At 43.0% G+C, this 26786-nt stretch overlaps 1 protein-coding gene across 9 annotated transcripts in view; it reads right to left on the bottom strand.

The window, feature by feature from the left end:
* Positions 1 to 7106: 7106 nt before the first annotated feature.
* Positions 7107 to 26786, bottom strand: part of HMBOX1 (homeobox containing 1) — a 105496-nt gene continuing 85816 nt past the window's right edge. For 4 of the 9 annotated variants that reach the window (XM_041426152.1, XM_041426146.1, XM_041426153.1 and 1 more), the window contains 5 exons: positions 17817 to 17899; positions 15535 to 15630; positions 14051 to 14145; positions 13788 to 13889; positions 7107 to 10602 (listed from right to left, as the gene is read on the bottom strand). In XM_041426152.1, coding sequence (XP_041282086.1) covers positions 10465 to 10602; positions 13788 to 13889; positions 14051 to 14145; positions 15535 to 15630; positions 17817 to 17899 — 514 coding nt within the window. In that variant the 3' untranslated portion in view covers positions 7107 to 10464. The remainder of the gene's footprint in view (positions 10603 to 13787; positions 13890 to 14050; positions 14146 to 15534; positions 15631 to 17816; positions 17900 to 26786) is intronic. The other 5 variants (XM_041426155.1, XM_041426149.1, XM_041426151.1 and 2 more) reach the window with 5 other exon arrangements.

Below are 26786 nucleotides of genomic sequence, written 5' to 3' on the forward strand. Positions count from 1 at the left end.
AAAGAAGACAGACCAAGTAATAATAATAAAAAATTATACTTAAAAATTGCTATTTCTGTGATTTCCTAATCACCCAAACTGCAAGGAGGAAAGGGAAAAGGATCTGAGAGCTGGGAAACCCCAGAGTAAAAAGTCTGGAAGCTTCTGCCCTACACTGGATTGCTTTTTATAGGGTGGAAACAACGTAAAACCCTTACTTGGAGGCTGCAAGGACAACAGCTTCAGGTCAGAGCACCTCAGAACAAACCAACCAGGTAAAATGGGATTACTGGGATGTGAAGGACTTTGCATGAAAGACCAAAGAAATTATTTCCATGAGAAGCACTGAAATCTGGGAAAATAATGTGCCAAATTCAGTGAGAATTTGGCACATTCTGAGAATCAACTTCAGAGGGAAGCAAATTGCTCAGAGCAGTTGAGGAGGGTTGAGCTCAGACTCCACAGGAATTCCTTTAAGGAATGCAGGCTCCATGGAGGAAAAAAGGAGACATCAGTTTAGCAAGAGGGTTTGTGCTGGCTGTGGGATTTTTTGAAGCCCTCTGAAAATGGTATTTGTGAAAATCAGCTGCTGAGGCACTGCAGCCCAAAGAAACTGTTGTAGTTGATCAAATTCTATTTATGCTGAATTTTTGGGGTAATGGTACAAGATTTTTATCGTGTGGGACTGGAACTGGGGTTAGAAACATAAGGCACAACGCGTTCTCTGATGGAAAGTTCTTGCTGCAGAGAACCCCTCCAGAACTCAAATCTCTGTAACTATTCAATATTCTGAACAAGTTCTAAAGGTAAAAGACACGTTTTATCTCTTTGGAGTCATAGATTTACAATTAAGGCCAGAGGGGACCAGCGTGTCACCTACAAGGAGACCCTGAAGGTCGGGTGGACTCCCACAATCCTGATGCAAGCTCCCTATTCCACCTACTTCATTAAAAAAAAAAATTAAAAAACCAAACCCAACCCTAATTGAAAGTGTCTCTCTATTCTGCATCGCTCTTTCTAAATTTATCACATATATCCAATGGATTTATAAACATTCCCACATCTCAACAGCATTTATTTTCTCCAAGGCCGTGAAGAAAGACGACTGAGACTTAAAAAGCTCCACAGAAAAAAGATTTGTGTAATTAAAGAGCTCTGAAAGAAGGAAGTGCTGAACTGAACTGCTGGAATTGTTCCTGTGTGCCAACGTGGGAATGTTTGGTTAAACTGAGAGGGAACTCTGCAGGGAAACCTTCCAGCACCTTCCAGGGCCTAAAAGAACTCCAGGAGAGCTGGAGAGGGACTTGGGACAAGGGATGGAGGGACAGGACACAGGGAATGGTCTCCCACTGCCAGAGGGCAGGGATGGATGGCTGGGATGTTGGGAAGGAATTCTTGGCTGTGAGGGTGTGCCAGAGAAGCTGTGGCTGCCCCTGGATCCCTGGGAGTGTCCAAGGACAAGTTGGACAGGGCTTGGAGCAGCCTGGGATAGAGGAAGGTGTCCCTGCCCATGGCAGGGGGTGGGATGGGATGGATTTAATGGCTCTTCCCATCCAAACCATTCCAGGATTCTCTGAACTACCTCTGTGAGAAAATGAACAAAAACACAGCTCAAATTCCAGGGACAACTCCTAAACCACTCTAATTCTCTCACCAACAAAGATCCAGAGGTGTTTCCCCTTTGCAGGGAGCAGTTCCTGGGAAGGACCCAGGGGTATTGCACAGCATCATTCCAAACCCAAACTCATCCCACTCCACCCCATACCCTGGAGGTGGAGATGCTCCTGCTGCTGTTTTCACTCCATCATTTTACCAAATGTTTCCAAGGTAAGAGCAGCTTGGATGTGTCAGGGACAGTCAGTGGCATGCTGGGCTTGAAAAGATCTGCCCACAATGCATAAAGGAAATGGGAAAGCTGGTCAGTGAGTTGGTATTTGGAATTCCTGGCTCTGGTTAGCTCCTGAAGAGTATTTTCTACCCTGTCCCTACAGCCCTGTCAAAGAGAGACAGCAGCAACTTCATCAGCAGGCAGACTTAAAAAAAATATTCTATCCAAAGTCAAATGTGCTTTGAGGAGTGGAATAAATGCTTAATATTCTTAATGGAACATACTGGGTGAGAAATATTAATTAATAATTTACTTTCATTATCTCTTTGCCCTCCTTCAGCGATCTGACAGATAAACTGTGTAAGTAAAATGTATTTTTAAATCTCAAATGATGTCAAATATATCTCAGAAGGCTGAATCCAACCTCTTAATTAAAGAGGTGGGTTATTTAAGCTACATATGCCATCTTGCCATAACATGGAAGACTTTAATTAGTTAAGGAGAAGGGAGAGGAGGACGGGAAGCTGAATTGAGGCCAGTGACAGCAGCAAGTGAATATCTAAAAATATATTTTCTAAAACAGAAGTTGTTCCCATTGCTACTGTGAGTGCAGTGGTGGGAACTGTGCTCGAAGAACTGAAGCACCCACAGCCACAGGTCTGCTCTGAACTGGGATTCACACAGATTTCAGTGCAAAAAAGCTGAAAAGTAACTGGAAGATTTAAATAAAAGCCTAAGGAAGTCCCTAAATTCTCTCGAGGATTTTTTGGTAATAGGAAGCTGCTAGTTTTACTAAATTTGACTCAAGAGTCCCTCTAAGCATCTTTACATGCCAATAAAAAGTGAAAACTTGCCTGGTAAGTGGAGAACAGCACTACAGAAAAATCTGGGCCAGAAACTTAAGGGCAAAAATGGAGCACTGGTTCTGCAGTGGGCAACAGATACTCACAAAAACAGATTTAAAAGGCACAGAACACCCTATGGCAGATGCTTTTGGAGACTCTAGTTACAGATCAGGGAAAATGATGATATTTTGGGTCACCACTAGATATCCTGCGTGAATGGCAAGGATGGTGTCCAGCTCTCCTGTGGGGGGAATTTTGAGATATTTTTTTTAAGGTAAAAGGGGAATTAGCTCCCATCACTACACTGTGTTAGTTGAGAGAACAGAGTTGGAGGAGAACACGGCTGTGTTCTCCTCCAGAGACACAGGAGAACAGGTGCTGATAAGGCTTCCAAACAGGGAATGGGAATTTGGAGTGGCACCCAAGAGCCACGGACATTCCCTGCTCCAAGGAACCCTCCACCTGCAGAGAGGTGAAAACTCAGGATGAGTCCAGCGGAGTTCATGGCTCATCCTCTTCATCTCCTTAAATCCAAAATGAGCCAGAAGAGCTAAACCAGGCCCTGGGCAATCTGTCCCCAGGCTGTCACACATCCAAATGTCCTCTTTGTCTCTCAAACTCACTGGGAGTGACACGCAGGAGGAGCAGGGAACACAGAAACAGGAGGAGCAGCTTTGCATAGAAAACTGAGCTCGGTTCAGTCCCTGCTGTTGTAAGTCACCATTCACTGAGGTCATTATTTAAGTTTACAGAGGAGCTGTGTTCCAAGTGTCACTAATAACACTGGTATTAAAAGAGAATTAGGGGGCGGGAGCTCTTCTGTTTTCAATCACAGAAAAGACAGAAATCCTTTTAATCACGGCCATGCCAATCCCCACAGTTCTAAAGCTGCTAATTACCCGTCAGGGACACCCAGCCATTGAAAAGAGCTGCCATCACTGTGACTGCCATACTCCCATGCATTTATCCTGCCCATCCCAATTACCCTGGCTGCAGCCTGAAAGGATTCAGCACAAGTGTGCTGGGTGTTTTGATCAGCAGAACACACCCGCTGCCATTGAGCAGAGAGGGAATAAATGGCAGAGGGAGGCTTCTGCCAAGGCAGCTGAGGGAGAGATGCTCTGCACATACAGAAACATCAAAGGCCCATCACCAGCCCGCTCCAGCTCAATGGCTTCAGCTCATTCCTGCTTGAGCTCTTGGCTGGAGCACTCCAGACCTCCCTGAAAGAATGGGAAAGAGCTCCACACCGCAGCCATCAAGCCCATCGGTTCTTTTGCTGCGTAAGCCTGATTAAAAGGGACATTTAAAATGTTTTGTGAATTTTCTCCCTGTGTTTCAAATGGTAAATTCTTTTCTAGCTCCGTGGCTGCTCTGTCCCTGGAAGTGTCCACAGCCAGGATGGACACTGGGGCTTGGAGCAACGAGGGATAGTGGAAGGTGTCCCCGTCAATGGCATGGATGGGACTGGACACTTTAAAATCCCTTCCCACTCAACCCATTCCACAAATCTCTGATATAAACTACATAACAAACGATTCCAGGCTATTTTTTAAGTGACAAAACTTAAGGCCAAGGATGGTAACAAAGCCTTTAGTAAAAGAGTTTAAATTTTTCTCCCTCTGCCTCACTGCTGCCATTGAGATAAACTTCCATTGGTTTGATCTGATTCACGTTTGTTGGACAAAAACCAACATCAAATCACTGTCACCTTACTGACAGTCCTCAAAACACTCAACCATGCTCTTCTGGTTGTAACACATTTCTCACAAAGGAAAAAAAGATAATTTCAGTGTATTTTAAATTTGGATTTGTAGCTGCCATCTCTAGAATGCCTCTGGTTTTCATGAATGTGCAACGTCTTTAGTCAGACAGTTTAAACCCCATAAATTTGACAGCAGAAAGAGAGGCTGAAATGAAGGTTTTTAGGGCTCTACCAAATCCCTTTTGGCCAATAACTGATCCAATATCCTGAGTAAATATCCCAGCTGCTCAGAAGCCCAAGGGGGGATGTTTTAGGTTGAAATATCTATGCAGCTCTTCTTGGGAACTGCAAGATATTTTTTTGGTCAGGCCATCAACCTTCCCTTCCAAGGAATCACAGTGAAAACTCCAAAAAACTCCAGTAAAGTAGCTGGGATCAAGATCCAACCCCTGACTGCTGCTACAAACACACAAAACCCATGTAAGGAACGTATATTAAGGTCACTGACATGTAACACAATTTAAGACCAGTCCTGCCAACAAAGATTCCTGCCAAATGCCAAAAGCTGCACCAAACCAAAGATTATTGCCTATGAGCTTAAGACTTTGATCAAAATAATATTATCAAGTCAACTTCAAAGAGTGCAAGAGCTACTTGAGTGAGAAAACTCAGATAAAGTAAGAGCAAAGTTTTGACAAAACTCCCTAAAATTTGCAGGTAATTACATAATGAGTTTGAAAGAAGCTGATGAGCACTGGGAAGTGGGGGCTGCACCATGATGGAGCTGGAGTGGGAGGAGGAATATTATTATAAATATTAATTAAAATGAGGGGGGATAAAGCAGAGGAAACCATCCCCAGCTGAACACTCACAGCTCAGGATTATGGGCAGGGTCTCACAAGTGAATTTAGTAATTTGCAGAGGAAAATGTGACTCCAGCTTTGGATTCCAGTTAGGATCACGCACAGGGAACCAACATCCTGCATCAAGGCAGCAATTCTGAGTTTGGAAAATTCTTACACCAATCTTAGTGGGTTTATCTCTATGAAAAATAAAGCCTATTTCAACTAGCACACTGCTTTTCCTACAAGTGGCCAACAGCATAAGGAAAGGGGGATCCAAGTGAGCATAATCTGACTTTTTCCCAATCAATTTTCAGCTCCTAATAATAACCAATTTGTGATTTACTGACCCAAAATTTCTGGCTTACTACAATAGTCACTAGTGGTCTTGAGTTAATTCCAATTTTTCCTGAAATAGGTTCAGCTATATGGAGTTTCTCACTTGCACTCACAGCAGCAAGACAAAGATAAATCTTCACAAATGAAGGCAAAAACTGATCTACAAATCACAAATGTTACAAAAACATGAAAAACTTACCATTCTGATGTTAGGCAATGAAACAAACAGAATAAGTCAAATATCCCTGAAGAACTGTGTAAACAGAGCAAATAATTAATGAAATCTCTAACTTATGGCTTGATTGGAGCCTGGAGCCAGACCCTGCAAATAAAGCTCCTCTCTATTAGTAAACTAGAAAAGATAATTTTTATGAACAGCAAAACAGAAAGAACCCTCAACAAATTAAGATAATTTCTTTAAACAAGTCAACATGTACAAATCAGAACTATGGAACACCTCAGCCTGAGCAGGTCTGCACAGAATCAAGAGAATAATTTAGGTCAGAAGAGACCTCTGGAGGTCTCTAATCCAACCCTGTCCAGTTGAATTTTGAGTATCCCCAAGGATGGGAATTTCACTCACTTTCTGGGCCATTTCTACCACTGAGCATGAAAATACTTCTATTTATATTCATCTGGGATTTTCCTTCATGCAACTTTGGCCCTCTGCCCCTCAGGGTTTTGCTGGGCACCTCTGAGAAGAGCCTGGCTCTGTCTTCTCTGGAATCACAGAATATCCTGAGTTGGGAGGGACCCACAAGGATCATCAAAGTCCAACTCCTGATCCTGCACTGGACCCCGAAGGTAAAACTAATTTATTAAGACAATTAAAACCCAAAATCTGGGATGTCCCCAGACCCAGCCTGGACAATCCCAGCTCCTGCTATCTCCCACTACGTGACATGTGCTCCAACCCTCCCATCTGCCCCCTCCTGCCCAAGCAATGGCCCCACAAAAGATGGACAGAGGGGTTCAAACCCTTTCTATGACCTCCTGAAAGCTCTTAATGAGATTCCTTAATTGCTGCAAGGGTGCACTGCAGACTGCACATCCAGCACAGGATTTCACTATAACCACACGTGTGTCTGCAGAGTATTTAACAGAAAACAAATCTGCTGATTTTTATCAACTCATAAGGCTTTTGCAAATGTTTGGGATCTCATACTTCAGAAGGCTTTTGCAAATGTTTGGGATCTCTTACTTCAGGAAAAAGGGCAGAGAACTAAAAAAAAAAACCAACACCAAAACAATCCAGTAAAGAAGTGGAGGTAGAAATTGTTGTTTTAAGAAGACGGTCAGAGACAACTCAAGTAAAAAGACTTCATGAGGGACAAAATATCAGCCAGAACTCACTCTACGAAGGTAAAAGCAATCTGTGACCATCACAGATGAGGAGCTTCTTAAATTAACTTCTTCTCTGTTCACAGAACAAAAAGGTGGCTTGGATGTGCCACCAGAGCCACTTCAAGGGAACCCCCACAAAACAAACTGCAGTGACTCCAGCCTGGCAACAACAAATTGCCACTCCACTGCAGTGCTACCAAAATGAGGCTTCATTTCCAAGGCAGCAAAGACAAAGACAACTCCTGTATCGTGGAAAAACCCCCAGAAGAAAGAATTCCAGCATTCCTGAATTCCAGGACACACCCTCCACTGATTCTTTCACTTACTCCAGATCACATTCGCTCTTCTCGGTACCATCAGCACCTGTCCCATTACAGATAAATCAACTCAAACCAAAAAGGGATTGACCAGCTGCAAATGGCTCCTTATGAACTTCTGGAATGAAGGGAACAACTAGCCAGGAGGACCCTGGGGACAGCTGAGGTGCCACTCATTCCTCTGAGGTGCCACTTGCTCCTCGTACCTCCCAATGCCCAAGGAGAAGCCAGAACAGACACCTCCCAAACACTGACCCCACGGAACCAAGGGGTTGATTCCCCAGATATTTGATACTTTCTCTGGTAAAATGACAATGTGGGAAGGTGGAAAACTTGGTATTTACAGCCCAGAAAGATCTGCCAATCTCCAGTTGCTCACAAGGGGTTTTTTACCTGTTTAACCTTCAGAGAAGATGCTGTGTGGGATGTCAGCAGCTTCCTGATAGTGACAAACAGAATTAAGACCAGATTATTCTACATTAGATGGTACAGACACACAATTTCAGTGGTGTTACTCTGATCCTGCATCACATGAACCTATAATCAGGATACAGAAGTTCTAATACTATTTTTATTCTTCCCTATTGCTCTAAAAAGGCAAAGTCTCAAAGAATGCCTTTTTTTTTTTTTTTTACAGATACTATAGTAAGCAATAAGCAATATTTCTTTTAAAATTGCAGCTGTCCAACAGTTTGAGTCTGTTCCTTTTAAAATGAAACAGCCAGAACAAATGGTGGTGGCAAGCCCAACGTAAAGAGGTCATCGATTATTAAAATCTCCTTACTATAAATCGTGGATGTTGCTTGTCAGCTCAGTGTGTGACTGTGGAATGAATAAGTAGGTAAAATTCCACTAAGGCTCGAGTTTGCTCGATCATTCTGCTGTGCAAAAATAGAAATAAAAGCTCTCCCCATCCTTTCACTCCTAAGTACCAAAACATTCATACAGGCAGTAAGAAAATAACTGCAGTGATGCAATGGTCACTGATCCAAGTCCTGCCTTTCCTGAGTCCGCCCTGACGCTACTCATGAATTTGCCTACTCAAGAAATGCAATAAAACAGGAAAAAAAGACGGCTTCATTCTGCTCCAGTGATCTGTATCCAAGGAAAGCACATAAATTTTCCAGTGAAATCCATAAGTGGAAGTCGAGGCCAAGCCCTACCTATAGATCTTCCAAGGGACAGAGAGGTGGCACGGCGGTGCCCTCTGAGAGCACAGGATTTCCTCGGTACATGAGGGAGCAGTTTGCTCCACATGGACAGAGGAAAAGCTGATCTGGAGGGCTCAGCCTGCCTCAAAACCTGCTGAGGAGCCACACTGGAGCCATCACGAAGCTCTCTGAGGGTTAACAGGGAGGAAGGGATGAGAACAAGGTGAGTAACGGGAATTTCCCTTTGCTCCACCTCGAAAGTGGAAGGGAGCGAAGGGAAACCCATCTTTGAGCTGTTTTCCCCTCTTTAGGCTATTCCCACACAAACTGGGAAGATAAAGCGGAATGTGGAGGAAATGCTATGCAAACTTTTATATAGGTGTCTCTATACAACAAATTTCCGTAGGTTTTTAATTTGTTCTCTGTTAATGTAACACAGCCCTGCCCGTCTCTAACGCTTCTCGTGCTGTTTCCATCAAAACGTTTCCTCTTACCGGCAGCAACATATCATTTTATCAGGATGCCAGGAGATCATTTCCACACAATGCTAGCAGATGTAATTTTCTTAGATGCACACACAGTTCATCATTTAGATACTAGATGACAAGGTGATCGCAGGGTGACTCTGTAATGCAAGTTTGCTGTTTGGTATTTGGAATTCTCAAATGATAAAAAAAAGACTTATCAAATATAAATATCTTTAAGAAAAAAGTAACAAAAGTGCTACATATGATCAAGGAAAACAATTCCATTAGTTCCTGCTACTTAAGAGTAGGTTTGCTTTACAAATATTACCACATCCATTATCAGTATGGCTTCCAATTATTAATTAAATTGCTCGTAGCAGTATAGCTTTCTCACACCTTAACAAAGACAGAGTAAAGAGAACACAAAACATTCACACCCCATTTCTCAGGTAAGAGATCCTCCTGCCTTCAAACAAACAAATGAAGTTCATATTTAGGAGAATATTTATGCTCTGATGGTTATCTAGCAAAGGTCAGATGTTGAATTCTCCAGTAACCTTTCAGGCTAGTCAGGACGTAGGCATTACTTACACAGACGTGTAAAAATCCACTCACCCATTTTAGGACCTTAACAACCTTCCTGGAAAACATTGCTTTCGGAAGTGGCAAAGTGGAGAGGGGAGCAGAGCGGGGACAGAAAAGGTGAGAGAGAAGGAATTAAGGTGAAATTATTAATGATGGATGGGTAAGAGTCTAGACCTCTTCTGAGCAGGCACTGCCAGCCAGGCCAAGAACGAGCAGTGGTTCTGAGAAGTGGACTGCTGTCCATTTAGACATTCAGCTCATTTTTCATTTGATCCCAGGCTGGGCTTCAACCATGGTCGCAGAGGCAGAAGGCAGCACTTCTCCACTAAGCCACGCAGCTTGTGAGAGTAGAGGATGTCTGTGTTGAATATGTGAGCATCAACTGAAATGTGGGAATGTGTTTCCAATGGACATTCTCGGCACAGCACCCGAAAGTAAACGGAGTCACTGTATGACCAGTGAGGCACGGCTTATTGCAGCTGGAAATCATTTATTCCCATGCTGGAGTGGGGTTTCTAAGTGTTCTTTTTACTCTCTGTTGATACTCCCAGTCTGGTGTCCATCGACCCTGTGCCACTACCTCAGCTTGCATCCTTTCAGTCTCAGGGCAGGGAAAGCGTACGGACTATCGGTTTCAACACCATCTCTAAGGTTATCCAAGATTTTAAATGTAGCCTAAGACTTGTAATTGAGGGCTGTCTAAAATACCTGGAAGCACTTTGAATGCTAAGACAGAGCAGCAAGATTTTTTTTTTCCTTTTTTTTTGTCTTTTTTTTTCTTTTTTTTCTTTTTTTTGATTTTACCTTTCTAGCCACTGGGGGCCGGGAGAGGGAGGTTGGTTGGTTGATTGATTATTTATTGGGAATTAATACTGAGAGAGTATATGCAAAGGCTGAGGGCACCATGCCATCTTCACAGAACAAGACCCTAACAGCTAACTGACGTACAAGAAACTGCAAAGTTATACTGTAAGAACACATATTAAGGACCGAGGAAAGTCTGCTAAGGTGCTACGTCTAAAACTAAGTTACTTCTTGCTTTGACCCTCCCCTCTCTTGGCATCAGTCGTCGTCCAGAGCCTCTGTCTTGATCTCGTTGGCTCCTTGCCGGGCCAGCGCCAGGATGGTGTGGTTGACTGCTGCCATCTCCACGGCTAAGGAAATGGGGTCTTGGTGGTCACTATGGCTAGTGCTGTCATCCTGGGAACCATGTGGGAAGGAGCAGAGAGAAGCAGGGTTATTCCATAAGTCCAAAACCACAGAGGAGAAAAGAAATGCGCCGTGTGATTGTGGGGAGACAGAGCGCGGTCACAACGTGGGTTCAGGAGTGGTTTAGGACTGGTTTACAACTGGTTTAGGACTGGCTTAAAACTGGTTTAGGACTGGTTTACAACTGGTTTAGGACTGGTTTCCCTCACTGTGCAGACAAAGGTAAATGAGGCAGGGAATGGGGGACCCAGCTCTGGAGGAAAATATTGAATTATAAAGACACAAGTGATACACGAGGTTAAGTCAGGAAAGCAAATTAGGACAGGAATCACTGGGCATGGCCCAGGTCCATGCTTATAGCTGGAATATAAAGTTCTAGTTGCCCTATTTAGGTCATCCCTGGCCATGGCAAGGGGTGGAATGAGATGAACTTTAAGGTCCCTTCCAACCCAAAGCATTCTGTGGGTTCTCTGATTCTATTTGATGCCACAACAGAAATCGAAAAGGCAGAGAAAAGAAACATCCCAAGGGAAGAGGTTTCCTCATGAGAAGAAGCTAAACAGAGTCAGGTCCTCCAGTTTGGGGGAGAAATGGTTGATGGTTGACATGATAAACGTTTATTACAAATAATTGGAAAACAAGAGGACAATTGTCCATGGTTTTTTTATGATCTAATAATCAAAGACACTCGCTGGAATGATAATGTGATCCAAGGCAGCAGTGGGAAGCACTGCTCACCTAGCACAGTTCAGTTCAGGATTCACTGATTTTACATCAGACAAAAGTAAAAATGGCTTTAAAAGTGTATGTTTGACAAATCCAGGGAAAATTAGTCTGCTAGAAATTATGGAAACTCAGAAAGCCTCTTAAGTAGTAAGAGAAGTACTGACTTCCAGAAGCTCGAAGCTACTAGAATGAAATAATTCTATATACATTAGGAAAGTACTTTTTCTTTAACTGCTACTATTGTTGAGAACCATGACACAAACTGAGCCTAAGCCTTGGTCCAAGTCAGCATCCTGTGAAAACATTGAATTCACACAGATACAGGGGAAAAGATGCTGGAAAACTCTTTCAATGCTAAAAACATCACAGTGACTGAAGAGGACTGGAGCCACCATAAATCATATAGGGAATTTTGGGAAAAAACATGGTGCTTTCCCCTCTTTGAAACAGGGCACTAATAGTTATCCCCCTGTGATCTTGGATTTTTAAATTATTACAATTTACAGAAAGGAAATTATAAACATTTATCAGTCTCCCAACAACCTTCAAGTAATGACCTTGTATGATTTAAAATTTAAAACGTGCATAGAGTATTTTTAAATTAAGATGAGGGGTGGCAAATGTTGAGGAAAAAAAAAAAAAAACAAAAAACAAAAAAACCCCAAAAAACAGGATTTGGTAAAATCCTTCTATTTATCATAAGTATTTTTAAATTAAGATGAGGGGTGGCAAATGTTGAGGAAAAAAAAAAAAAAACAAAAAACAAAAAAACCCCAAAAACCAGGATTTGGTAAAATCCTTCTATTTAGAAGGATTCATTCACTTATAACAAGGGTCTGGTAAATTTTAGGGCCTCTCAGAAATCCTTGTCATGGTACAAATAAAGAGCCCTAAAATCTGGGGTTTAGACACTTTGTTAGTATTTAGATGAACTTTGTGTTTTAAAGTTTATTAGAGTTTAATTAATTAGTTTTTTCTGTGGAAAACAGAATTTCTGGGTTTAACAGCTAAGGGATGTTGAATGGTCATCAGAAGAACTTGCCATTTAATCTGCCTTGCTGCTAATGACTGATTACACCTCGCAGAGGAGCCCAGATTACTGAGAAATGTCATTTCTAAGGCCTCTAAACAAAAATCTTTAATTTTTAATAACCCATTTATTTCTCTTTTCAAAGTATGCTGGTTAATGCACAGTAGAAAAACATAGTTCAGGAGCCTACATCACGCTCCACCTCAGTATTCCAGTCCTGTCTGTCTGTCAGGGAATTTTCTGGGCTTGGCAGTGGTTTCTAAATATTCTATGGCAGTAACAGAGCAGCTTCTCATCACTGAGAGCCAGAAAAGTTGGTCCCACCAAATGTGCTGGTGCTGACCTATAAAAAAGGTCTCAATCCCCATCAGGAGCAGAGCAGCTGGGGATGCCTCTGCCAGGGATCTGCTGCCCTGGGCCAGAGCCAAGTGTGCCAGGGACTCATTCCAGGACACTCAGCTGCTGTTCCACTCCACCAGCAGCTTTTGCAGAGGGAGAACTCCCAGTTTCTCCCAAAAGAGGCAGGGAGAAGTGATCCAGCCCAGCTGTGGGGTAGCACAGAAATATCTCCTCTCAAAAGCAGGAGTGAGCTGGTTGAGTTCAACCAGTTCAGCACACACAGCCCTGGGGGTTTGCCCAACACTGGGAAAATTGGGAAGGGGATGCAATATCTGTCAGGAAGGTGTGTGAAGGAAGGGTCACCAACTTTAGGGTAGGTGAGGGCTCAGAGTGTGGGAAGGGGTATTCTTTTGCTAGAGAATTTGAAAAAGAAGTGGCTGTCAAGGGTTAAAAATAAACAAGGAAAAGAGAGAACAGGCAAGAATTAAAATGCAAAAACAAACAAACAAACAAAAAAGACAGATAATATGTAAATAATCCAAACTGTGGCACACTTGCAGAACAATATGGAATAAGCCAATTAAAGGTCAGGGCTTAGTAAATCAAATCCTTTCCCCCACCCTTCACCCTTTGTCTGTCAGTGTCTGAGGGATGATCCTGAGAAGCTCCTGGAAGATTCTCCCACAGAACAGAGGGAGCTCAGGAACTTCCAGGAGGGTGCCCAGTGCTCAGAATCCTGCTGGGAAAGGCTGGCACAGGGAATTCTGAAAGCTCCTGGGCTGGGCTCCCTCCTGCTCATGTCTGAGGCCAGGTCAGTAGCTCACAGCAGGGGTGGCCCTGGCTAGATAGAACAGGGCCTTTCTTGCAGAAACACATCAGAGGTGCAAGAGGTGCCCAGTTTTTCGGGGACAAGTCTTGGTGCCTGACACACAGGGCTGTGAAGGACCTGTCCATCCCTTCCTGAGGGAGGGGAACTCAGGGTGACGGGGAAGGAGAGCATGGGTATGGCAGGGCTCTGGCTAAGGTGAGGCTCTCCTGCCGCATCTCAGACATTGTGTGTGGTGTGAGGGGTGTAACTTGCTTGTTTGGAGCAGATCCTCCTGTCTTCTTCTACCTTCTCTGCTTCTCTGCCTCCTTCAGAACATCGTCCCTCCTCCTCCCCGTTGCGTACTTGCCAAGTGTCCTGTCGTGAGGCAACAAATCCACGTGGGTCAATACTGGATTCTCACCCTCTCCCCATCACAGTGACACAAAAGCCAAACAAAACAGGATTTTCAAGAGGCAAAAGGGCCTTTTTAGGTGTTTGAGTTCTCCCTGTTTGGGCCACGAGGCTCCAGTGCTCACCTGCTCTGAGTAGTCGTTGCCGTCCACGTCGTCGCTGTTGGAGTGACCTCCAGGACTCTGTACATCTATTCCATGGCTCTCCAGGATTGCTGCTTCTTCGAAAAAAGCAAATGGATCCCTCATTTATCTGATGCATTGGAGAAGTTAAAGTAACTCAGGGGTTTTTTTCCCCTTTTTCAGGAAGTTAGAATGACTGGAGGAACAGGGTTAGTTCTTAGCACCTTTCTTTTCACCCTCCAACATTTGGGAAGGCAGCTCAGGTATAAACACTGGTTTGCCTGAAATCCTTCCCTGCCAACTACCAGACTGTCCTGGGAGTAAAAATCCCTATCTTCCAGCCAATCCTAACAGAAATCAGTATCATTTCTAGGGTGGCAAAGGCATTCCCTGTAAATCTTCCCCCATAGTTTGGACTGGGCAGGACTCAAGGGGATGGGGAGTGTCTGAAAATAGATGGGTGAAATTTCTGAAAGCACCTCAGGGATTTGAAAACACAAAAATCCATCTTTCAGTAGGATCCATATATCTAAAGCTCCCCTTGATTCCTTCTGATCTCTTTCCAAACCTCCTCTCCAAACACTAAGTTTGCTTTATTCCCCCATCCCTTTGAGAAGCCATTTTTACTTGTAGAAAAATAAATTCAGTTAAACTTCAGTAACATGTTAAATGATGTAATTAGAGCTTTTTTTTCTTATTCAGAAATAAGGCAAAATAGTGGAACATTTGAAATAAGTAAAAATACTGGAAATAAGCAGATATGGATGTCTGGTCACCCATGTGTTGCAAAAGCCACTCTGCATAATATCTAAGTAAGGGTATCAAACTTTTTATGAATGGCAGGAGTTTGTTGAATCCACAAAATAATAAATCACTGAGGTAATTTATTCTCCTCAGAATATCTTATCCACATCAGAGGGTCTCCTTCCTACAAGTTCAGAGTCACTTTTGATTTCCTTACAGCTAAGGACCCACAGGGTTAACTGTGAAGTGACTTTTGTATTTTCCTGATCATCCATAAAAAATGTGGCTTTTTTCCAGTCACTTGTCCCTGGGCAAAACCTTGGAAAGCTGTCAGGGGCAGAGATATAACCAGGATTAAAACCACACTAAGTCTGTGAACCTGCCAACATCTCTATCTCCTTTATTTACAATTTTGAGGTTTCATTTCAGATTTGAGTTTGGATACTGAGAGGAGGGAAATGCAACTCTCCTTCCACCTATAAAATTCTCACTTTGCTTTTTAAAGCTGATCTTCCAGTAAAACTTTGTAACTGCATCACTTCTCCTGCCCTGATGACAGAATTCTACAAATTACACGTATTTCACAAAAAATCTGGAACAGCAAGAGACTCATTTTCATAATTCCTCCACATTTCTCCCGAGGCTGTCAGCACCTCTGGTGTTTTCACTAATTTATTCTTACGTAACTGCCACCTCTCCCGAGCAAACCCCAAGCCTTGCGGGCAGGCTCTGTGATACATTACCGATATTGGCTCTTCTCTTGATCTCCTTCCTCCTGTTGGCAAACCAGTTGTACACTTTGAGGGAGGTAACTCGCTCCAAATCCGACAACTTTTTTCCTAGGAGAGCAACAGTAGGGAAAAACAATAGTTCAGTGGTGTTACTCACTGGGTGCCAGAGAAGCTGTGGCTGCCACATCCCTGGGAAGGGTCCAAGAACAGGTTGGACAAGACTTGGAGCAATTTGGGATAGTGGAGGTGTGCCTGTCCTGGGATTGGAATTCTAGATGGTTTGAGGTCCCTGTTCACCCAAACAATTCTGGGATTCTATGGGATAAACCCCTGAAACACAAACAGCACTGGCAAGTTATTATAACTGAGAAAAAAGTGAACTTTATGTGGATCACATTCCGGTGTCTAGGTGCTGCTGCGGCACTAAGAGCCAAGTATCTTCTTTTCTTCTGTTTTTTTTTTAAAACCTGAATTACAGGAATTTCTTTACAGCTTTAACCAACTCAATCCAGAGCCATGGGAGAATGAACTTTTTTTTTCCAGTTTGAGCACAAAACGGAGATTCCAAAAACTGAAATTCCTGCCACAAACCTCATCCCTGGGGCTCTTTCTCTTACTATGTGTCACGAGGGTACAGTTCACGATTTCACACAGCAGTAAAATGAATGAAGAGGTTTTATGTCACCCTTGCAATCTGCTGTCCTTTCTCTCAGGCCCCAGCACCCATCACACCCTCCCAACAGTGCCAGGACACTCGGGATCTTTTGGGAAAACAGGGGTGGATGCTGGAAACTGGATTTTTACACTTAAACCAACAAAAAATTTCCCAAAACCAGAAGGCAGCTATAGAAAACTATGCCTTTATCTGTTCATCAGCATAAATACGGGAAGACTGGAGGGATTCAGTATTTCAAGGACATCCTGGAAACCTCTTTTGTTGCTCTTGACCCTGTACAAAATATTCCCCATATCTGCATCCTCAGACCTCTGCAGGCTACACAGGGTTGAGCACCCCCCTGCTTCTGACTCCTTCTCAAAGTTTATTTATTCAGCATACAAAACACCCATGTAATTGCAGCAATCTGCACACTTAAATAAGTTAGGAGAGATGAGACAAGTGAAAGAAAGAAAACTGGAAATTGATAGCTTGGCTGCTTCCTAATGGTTTGCATCAGCACCACTGGCAGTATTTTACTGCTCCCTGACAAGGCCTTGCAGCACTTTGTTCCAAGTTGCTCCACAAACCAGCAGTACAGCCAGGAATCAAATCCTCAGCTCTCTGGTCCTCTGATTTTCCAAGGAAAATTTCAGCAGGTATTAGGGAAAATTTATTTTGCCACAAGAGTGCTCAACATTGTGGAACAGGAGCCTGGAGATGGGAAAAGCTCTGGTTTTGGAGAACCTGAAAACTGAACAATCTCATCTAAGCAGGTCCTGCCTCACCAGATTAACTCCAGAGGTCACTTCCATTCTTAACTGGTCTGACCCTGAGCTATCCTGTGATAATCCCAGCTCTCCACAACTCCCTGAAAGGATAAAAAGGTGGGGATGCATCTTTTCTCCTAGGGAACAGGGACAGGACAAGAGGAAATGGCCTCAAGCTGCACCAAGGATGCTCAGGTTGGATACTGGGAACAATTCTTGCCTGGAAAGGGCTGTCCAGCCCTGGCACAGCTGCCCAGAGGTGGAGTCCCCATCCCTGGAAGGATTTAAAATCCCCGTGGATGTGGCACCTGGGGACAGAGATTAGTGGTGGCCTTGGCAGTGCTGGGGATGGTTGGATTCCATGATCCCAGAGGCTTTTCCAACCTAAATAATTTTGTGATTCCATGTGCATGACTCACACTTTAGTTGCCTTCTCATTAATTTTTATTCTGGTTGTAAGAAATCTAAATATATCCAAAACACAAGTTCTGAAATCTATGTAAATGTTTGGTTAGCAAAACTAAGCAGAGGCAGGTGCATCCACTAACCCTACACTGAATATTCATGCTCCTCTCCTAAGTATAACTTCTCCAGAAACAGGGAAAATGCAACTTGTTGACCTAAAGATAAGGTCCTCCATTAACACCCAGGTCCTAATCTGAGATCCCTGTCTGGAAGCTGTAAAATATTAAAAAACAGGAGAGTTGAGCTCCTTCCTCCTCCAAAAACCTGATTTATCAAGTCAAGCTTGATGACTTTGGAGGTCTTTTCCAACCCAAATGATTCTGTGATTCTGCAAACATCAGTCTCAGAACTCAAGATGCTGAAACCTCTTTGTTTTTGGGAAGGACCCCCCAGCAGTTCCTCACCTGGTTTTTGTATAACTGCATTACAGGCGTTGGCAATTTCTTCTCTCTTTGCCTCGTCGGGATATTGATTCTCATTGAAGTAACTGCAAAAGGGAGAAAAAAAAAAAAAAAAGCTGTTTTTTTCTTAAGAAATCAGAGCATGAAGGTTCCAAAGCAGCTCCACTAAAAGGTGTCAGCTGCTGATTTATGCATCACTTCTCCAAAGGTACCACAGTGAATTTTATGGTAAAGTAACACCAGCCCGCATTTATGTCCACATGGAATGAAGGAAACTTCCCAAATCCCTCAGATAAATGAGTATTATCTCAGCATTTGGAATATTGTACTACGACACCCAAAAAATGCAGGCAATTCCATGGATATCAGAGTTAAGACTTATCAAGTGAAGCATCATCTCCAAGACACCACAGGCCTTTGACTTTACTATAATTTATTTTTTATCCCCTCACACACCCCCAGCTTAGGTAGAAGGAGCTGTTTAACATTTTTTCTGATCCCTGTTCATATATATTTTTTTAATATATACACATCCATACATACTTTTAATACCTGTACTATGCAAAACCCCACAAATACTGCACAGACAGATGTGGTGTGGAGATGCTATGAAATTGCACAGGATGATTTCTACAGTCAGGCTGTTTTTTTAAAACCACAATTCAAAATTTTTCAATTTTCCTCAGAACGACACATTGAGTACAGCATGTTTCTAACACTATTTTTTCGGGAATAACTGTGATTTTATTGTACTTTATATGCAGTAAACACCCTATAAAAGTTAAAACTGTTTCCTCTTTTACCTCATTGAACCATTCTGCAAATTTTAATGAACTGATTTACATTCCACAGAGCTTATCAGATCTGCATTAAAACCAACAAAACGTCCTGTTTTCTACAATGGGCTCTGCTAATCATACCACAAGCAGAGACTACCACTGTTTTTTCTGTAGATTATCCATAATATATAATCCTAGGATTTCTTTTATCAACTTTGATCAGCAGCAGGCCCGGCTGTTGGACAGCTGCTCTGGATTTGAAAAGAAGATATTTATTTCCTTAACTGTAGATCATTTGGTAATAGGAGATTCAAGCATATTGAGGCAATTATTATTTTCCATTATTCATCCAGTGGATTGGCCCCAGCTACTTTCTGTGGAAATCCAGATTCTGTTCCACACAGGAACTGTTTCTGTCCAAACTTCGAACACTCAGGTTGAATTTTAGGTGCCACTACTTCATCCCCCTGTTCACAGAGTCATTTACAGTCACAGCTATGCCCAAAATGGGGTCCTATTTCAAAGCTGCTGCTCAGTGAGTAAGAGAAATCACACATGAGCTCAGAGAGCTGCACCATTCATGGACTTCCAGGTGATCTCCTGGGAAAGAGCAAATGGAACCACAGGGATAGCTCAATCTTCTCCAAATGAAGGGCAGCTCTGCCTTAAACTTCAGTACAAGTGTTGGAAAAGTTGGGAGTTTGTCAGCCAACAGTTCCACTATTAGAGTGAACTAATTGCTGGAATTAAGGTGACTGAGGAATCAAAGGAGTTCCCTGACACAGGACTGGTGTCTTTGTTCAGCTTTATGAGAATCTAGAATGAACATCACGCCCTCTGGAAATGGTAATTTTTAAAGTGCATTCTCCCCTCTTCCATGTCTATCCCATTTGTGATTCCAGCCTTTGAAGTGATGTGTGTGTCCATCTCAAATCCACAAATTTCTGTGCAAAGGGGTTGCAGGGTTCTGTACAAAGGTGCATTTTTGGGGAATGGAGAACTTAAAAAACACAGCAGAAAATGCTTTTTCCAGTAGTTAGTGATGGAAAGAGAAGCTCAGGATCATAGTTCCACAGCCCCATGACAATATTTCAGCTCTCCCACCTACAGAGCACTGCCCTCTGCCCAGAGCCAAGAATCATTTCCTCTTTTAAGCACCCTGAGATAAAGGAACATCAAGAGATCACAGCTGAAAACTGCTGCTCTGTTATTTACATGCACATATTGCCTGCCCTGGAGTCCTAAACAGCATCACATGTACAAAAAACAACATTTATGGAAGAAATTACAAAATACATAAAATTATCAATCAGGGTGACCTTGAACTGCCCATTCTTGTTAATTCAAGAAAGTGAGACATTAATTAAAGCAGCAAAGACAACACCAGAGCCACCAGTGACCCTTTTCTAACTCAGCACTGTCCCTTTCCCAAGCCACAGCCAGGCTTTTGCTGCTTCCAACAAATAATAAAAATATTTTCTACCAACAACAAAACTTCAGCCCATGCTTACATTTCTCCGGGATAACAGGATATCTCCCTGTGATGGAGCAAACTTCCAGAACTGGACAAGGAATGAGACACCTCTTCTAGCAAATGAGGGAATTTTGTGTATACCAATCATTTTTGTGATTCAGAAACTGCTGAAGCAGTAATTCTTATCTCTAAACCTTTTACAACGAAGTTATAAACAATTAATTTGCCTGACATTTCTCATCAAATTTCTGATCTTTTCATGTAAAATGTCTAAACATTTGTACAAGAAATGTTTAAAAGAAATTCTCACTAAAAAATGTGAAATTCTTCTCACCCTAAATGTCCAATTTATGAAAAAGCATCAAAAATCTCAGAGAGCTGTCACACAGCTATCCTGGTCCTTTTTGTGGGATCCCAAACCCAAGTGGGTACCAGCTGGAAGGGGAACTAGTAGAGCAGTTAAAACTCTGTTTCTGCAGCTGACAGTGATTTTAGAACCTGCCTCTCCTTCCCCTGCTGGACTATTCCTTATTCGCATTAATGATGGGACTTCTCCTTCCCCCACACATTTATAAACTTGGCCAGCCCTCAACTTGTGCTCCTCAAAACTGAATCTTCTCCTCAGAACTCAATCCCAGGATGGGGTGGGGTGGAAGGGACCTTGAAGATAATTCAGTTCCAACATCCTGTCATGGCAGGGACACCTGCCACTATCCCAGGCTGCTCCAACCCAATCCTAGACACATCCAAGGATCCAGGGGCAGCCACAGCTTCTCTGAGCAGGTTGTGCCAGGGTCTCGCCACCCTCACAGGGAAGATTTTCTCTCCAAAATCCAACCTACATCAACCCCCTTCAGCTTAAGGCCATTCTTGAGGCCATACTTTTCATCTCCATATTGTGCTTTTAGTATTTGAAGGAGTGCAAGCTTCTTTATCAGAGCTCATAACCTGAAGGGAAAAGGTCTCACAGCTCCAGGTAACCCTAAATATCCAACCCTAATTGCTGATTTTCCTCCTCAGCCTGCAAATCCCCTGTGCATAAACTCTACCAACACATCACATTTCATCCCCATCCCATCAAGGTCTTGTGGCTGACGTGCCATGACACAAAGCACAACATTTAAAACCTCCCACCACGTGGCACTTGAGGATCTGGCTTAGGGGTGAACTGGTGATGCTGGCTGATGGTTGGACTTGATGATCTTAAAGGTCTTTTTTTCATCCCTAATGACTCTGTGGTTATATGATTCTATGATTCCTGAGAAGTAGATGAGAATAATTAAGTGTTCAAGATAGGGAAGCCATGGAAAAAAATTCAAGGCTTCATCACTGACTATTTTGTTTGCTCATGTAGAAGTTGTGAAAACACTGTGATTTTTTTGGACTACAGTTCTTCTTGCAGTAAATTAATTATTCTGCCTCTAGTTCTGTTTCTTATCAGCCAGATACACAGGCAAAAAGAATGCAGGATGTCTGAAATTCCCTTCACAGCCACAAACCTGTTCACAGCCTGAAAAGTTTCTGAAAGCTACAGATGAAAAATATGAAGCCATATGAACTTAAAAGGAAGGAAAAAAAGAAAGGAGCAAGCACAAGTAACTCCTGCAAAGGCACACTGCTTTCTAGACAAAGGGCAGCTGTCAGCTGAATACCTTCCATGAAGAAACCAAATGATCTCTTTTGTAGAAAATGACAGTGGAGGATTAAAATGAAAAGTGGCCAAATAATTTACATGAGATGAGAATCCATATGATGGTAAAGAATGTAGATATCCTTGAAGCCGTTTCATTTCAATAACACTGAAGCCCAGAAAAATTGCAGATTCAGAGAAACCCTCTTTCTTTCAGGGATAATGTGCTTAGGACAATGATGGAGAGGGAATCCATCTCAGCCCAGGGCTCTGTAATGGAAGGAGAAGTCTCCCCCCGACTCTCTACCAAGGTGCCCCTCTCTGAATTCCTGCAAGAGCTGCCAATCTTTTTTTTTCCCCCCTTCTGTTCTCGAGGCTGAGATATCAGATGCATTAAGCAATGCCTCAGTAGTGCTCCTGATAATCCACAGTGGAAGTTTTGTTGCTTCCTATCAGCTTTGCAGCTGCCAGGGAAGTGTCTGAAACAACAACGACTGAGCAGCAGAAGGATGGGTGGGGCCGGTGCTTTTCCAGATAAGGAAAAAGATAAAGCCCCCCAAAACTGATCAAAAGACCCCAAGTTGAGCAAATGCATAGTTTACAGCAGGACCCAATGGTTAAAACTTCCAAGTGTGGCAGGGGTTCGGAGTGGAGAGGCTCAAATGTGTTGCAGGGTAAGTGCTGCTGCAGCTGAGTCACACTCAGGTGAGGTCACGCAGGTATGGGGACACAGATCACCCTCCCTGGAGGAAGGATAACTCACCTTGCAATTAATGGGAGGCAAGAATACACAGATGGACATTTACTGAAGAGCAGCAGACATGCTGCAAGCTCACTCCCTCACTTTGTGTTTGCATCCCTGGGTTCCCACTTCCACCCCTGTGGGAGCTTCACCTGCCAGTGAAATATCCTGGCACACCTGTGGGGGCTCTAGCTCCTCTGCTGGAGACCAAAGAGCCACAGAAGGGTTTGGGCTGGAAGGACCTTGAAGACCCTCTACAGTTCCCACTCCTGCCATGGGCAGGGACACCTTCCACTACCCTAGGTTGCTCCAAGCCCTGTCCAGCCTGGCCTTGGACACTTCCAGGAATGGGAGATTCATCTTCCCTGAACTCAGGCTGCAGTCCAGCTTAACACAATTTAATCACAGAGCAAAGGGAACGATCCCATCCTCTCCTCCATTCCCTTTCTGCAGGAATGTTTTGTGCCCAGCTGCCTGCCTGGTCCAGCTCCCCACACGTGCCAAGAGCAGCGGTTGTGCAGCCAAGGGAGGCGGGAGGACACGGCTGAAAAGGCAGCTGGGCCCAGCTCCTTCCACAGCAGCTCCCAAAGATCCTCTCCCAAGGGATGCTGAAAGCAAAGCCAAAGCCATGAGCTGGGCCACCAGCCCAGAGAGGGATGGAAAAGCAGAACTGTCCAGCTCCCACCCCTGGATGAACAGAAGCTTGTGCTGTCCCCAGGGATGGAGCTCCCTGCCAAATTCTCTGGTGTCTCAAAATACATGAGGTGAAAGCTGCTCCTTTGCTCTGATAAGATGCCTGTAATTTCAGCTCCCTATCTGGTTTCCCTCAGAAGAGTTCCTCTGCTTTCCACTGACAAGGCACAGAAAACACTCCAATGTAGTTACCTATTTATCTCTCATTAGTACATTTATCACCCCAGTATCACCCAGCAGCCAGAGGTCACTGTTCCAGCCTTTGTGGCTTGTAGCAGAACTATTATTCAGGCTGTCAAATCAATGGAAATATTCCTGAAGTTAGTCTGTCATCTGTGCCTGAGATCTTATCTCAGCGTGGCATGAGACAGACTGTCAGAGAAGTGACATTCAGAGCATAATCTCATCAGAAAGTGTAATGACTGGTTTATTTCCCAGTAAATACTGGCCAAGAATATCACTAATGCCACTCTCAGTGAGGTCAGCAGATGACACCACCAGTTTTATCTACTGATATTTCTACTGATTCCCTAGTAACGACATGGGTGTCAACTAAACTCATGATATAAAGTCATTTTTATTTTTGACAGCAAAATTAAAGCTCCAAGATATCCCCTCCACAGATAAACTCTGATGGAGCTGAGAACTTCCCCCAGGACTTGTAAAACAGAACCAGGCAAGGATGGGAAGTGCAGCTCTCTGGATGAACTTCAGTTGAGGCATCAGCTCAACCAGATCTAAGCAGCAAAAATCTAAGAAAAAAAGCCCTAACCCAGAAAAACCACTGACAAACATGATGGCTGCAGCTCTCTGCTGTTTTTTCCACAGCACCATTATTTAGCCAATGGATTCCACAGGTCCATGGATTTAAAGGAATGGAGAAACCACTGCAGGACTGTAGCCTGGCTTCTTCTACAGCGCTGACAAGAGGTCTCTCAGCACTTCTGGAAGCCCAGAATTAAGCTCAGATCTTCTGTCCAACCTGCACACATATCCAGTCCCAACATAAAATATTGGGGATTTATCCAATGCAGAATTTACTGTAACTTTACATCACCTTTGGAACCAAACTGTAAAAGTCCACATTTTTTAAAAATTTCTCTCATTCCCCAGTTGAGCTTTCAGGCCCAGAGTATGGCCACACTCTGTCCAGGGACAGCACAGTTTTTAAGCCTCTCACTCTAAGAAATGTTTCATTCTTGGATTTCTTTTCATTGCAAGTGCAAATCTAGAGGAGAGATCTCACCAGCACTAGATCACTTAGAGCACCAGACAGAGAGAAACTGAAATTATTTCACACCTCAGGACGTGTCTGCATACATAAATTCCAGAGCCATGTCAGCACATATTAAAAATTCTCACACAACAGAGCTGACTCTCAATTCTGGCTTTACAAGTCACTGTCTAAACTCCAAGAGAGGCATTTCACTGATGTTTCTTAGCAGGAATCTTCTCTGCCACGTAGATTAAAATGCCAAAAATACACCTTGCACGGGAGTGGGTAAAGCTGGATGACCTTCAAAGCTAACAGAACAACGAGGTTTTCATTCTTTCAACATCACTTTCTCAGAATTTTGACAGTGGTCTCGAGGACCACAATCCTATCAAGCTATTAATATTATCCTAAAATTTGTTTAGAAACAGAATTAATTGATAATAGCTCTGAAAGCCTTGTACTTGCAAAAGATAATCTGCGTCTCCTAATCTCCAGCACCCTACTGTCGAGATAATTAACAATTAAAAAAAAGAATAGTTAAGACATCCGAGGTGGTGATTTACTCTTCCTTCTAATTGGATTTGGTGATAAGAGCATTTCTGAAATTACACAACAGGCCTCTCCTGAATGGCAAGATTTGGAGTTTGCAGCAATTTGAAACACACAGGTACTTTTTGCTTAAGGCACCTTGAAGACAATGTCAGCTGAGATTTTGAATATCCTTCAATTTGTCCTTAAACTTACTGGCACCACCAGACTCTCAAAGCCAACAGAGTTCACTAAATTGTTCATAAAATAAAAGTGGGCATTTTTTGAAGTCAGCAAGTAACCAACACATGGAGACAAGATAAAGTGAGAATTGTCCTGCTGGTTTGTGTAAGCAAACAGCATCTTCAAAGCTCTTCCTAACAAGGCATCTAAGCATGAATAATAGGATCCCTTGTTCTCTTTTATTTACTTGAAATATTTAAATGGAGACCTCCATGCTGCAGGGATATTTATGTGCACTAAATCCGCTGGACTTTGTGAGTGATAAACAAAACCTTTCTGCAAACAACTGTGAAACAAACATCTCATCTTCATTTTTAAATGTGGTACAGGGCAAGAGTTATTTCAGTTGTATTTTGGATTATCTGCTCCTCCCAAACAAAGCCAAGGCAGGGTCAGCCCATCGAAGAAACATTTCCGAGGAGGGATGAGGAATCTCTGCAGGAATCAGCCCTGGCCCACCCACTGGCAAGGGCTGTTCTGCTGCTGGTGACCCAAAATTCCAACCAGACAAACTCTAATCAACACTGAGGGTTTTACAGACACCATTCACAAGACAACAGAGGATTCCAAGGCTTTATATGGCAACATAAATAAATAACAAAACTTGGTTTTTACATTACTCAGAAGATCTTTATTTGCTCTCTGGAACAAAATATTCCAGTCAGCAGAGGCAGAGCTCTGTTTTCAGCTCATCTGGTTGGGTATTCCTAGAACAGCCTATCCCTGCCTCAAAACCGTGCTTTAGTGGGAAGCTCAGCCCTGGATGTGTGTAAATAATGTCAGTGTGAGCACCAAGGTCCCTCAGGTTGTCCTCACTCTAGCCTCAGTAGGGTTTTAGTTCTTCTGGGTGGGAATCTTGGTGCCTCCCTTTGTTCCAAGCCTCCAGAAGAGGAAAAAATACCAATCATGAGATTTGGGGTTAATTCCAGTATAAACTGACAGCTCCCAACACCACCACCAGCATTTTCCCTCAAAACTCCACAAGTTTTTGTTTTCAGTTTCCAGTCTTGGACCAGACTTGGTTCAGCTCAGCAGAGCCCCCAACTGCTGCTGCATTTTCAGAAAATAAAAAATAATTCAGCTAAATGAAAGGATCCTACAGGACTCCAGAGACAAGGCCAATTCCTGGAGCACCTAAAGTTATCCTGCACCTGGATATCCAGCACCTGAAGCCAAGATGAAATCTGACTTTGGGCTCGATACATGTATTTTTTCTAACACCCAGCATCCTCAAGATCTGGGCCAAAATTGTTATCCCATTAAGTGTTGTACAGCCATGTAGCAGAAAATGTATTTAATTTTAAAATATCAATCCATTCTGTATCTTGCAACCTAAATACAACGCAAGAGATGGACAGAAGCAAAGGAAATTGAGAAATAATGAATGAACCCAGCAATGCCAGTGGATAAAACTACTACAGTACCAAGACAAACTTCAGGAGGTTCTTTGTAGACAACACAGCAAAGAAGGAGATTTAAGGGAAGTTTTAAGCCACCAGGAAACTTTGGGATCTTTAAAGAATATTTCTCAAACCTGGTAGCACCAACATCTTTATTTGCTGAAGATTGTTCAGTGACCATTCACTATCCATAGGGAAAGGAAATAGCTGCATTTACTACCCAACTTTTTTACTTTTTTTTTTTTTTTTTTTTTTTTTTTTTTCCTCC

Source organism: Onychostruthus taczanowskii, unplaced genomic scaffold (assembly GCF_017590055.1).
Source record: "Onychostruthus taczanowskii isolate IOZ18803 unplaced genomic scaffold, ASM1759005v1 scaffold90, whole genome shotgun sequence".
Taxonomy (NCBI): domain Eukaryota; kingdom Metazoa; phylum Chordata; class Aves; order Passeriformes; family Passeridae; genus Onychostruthus; species Onychostruthus taczanowskii.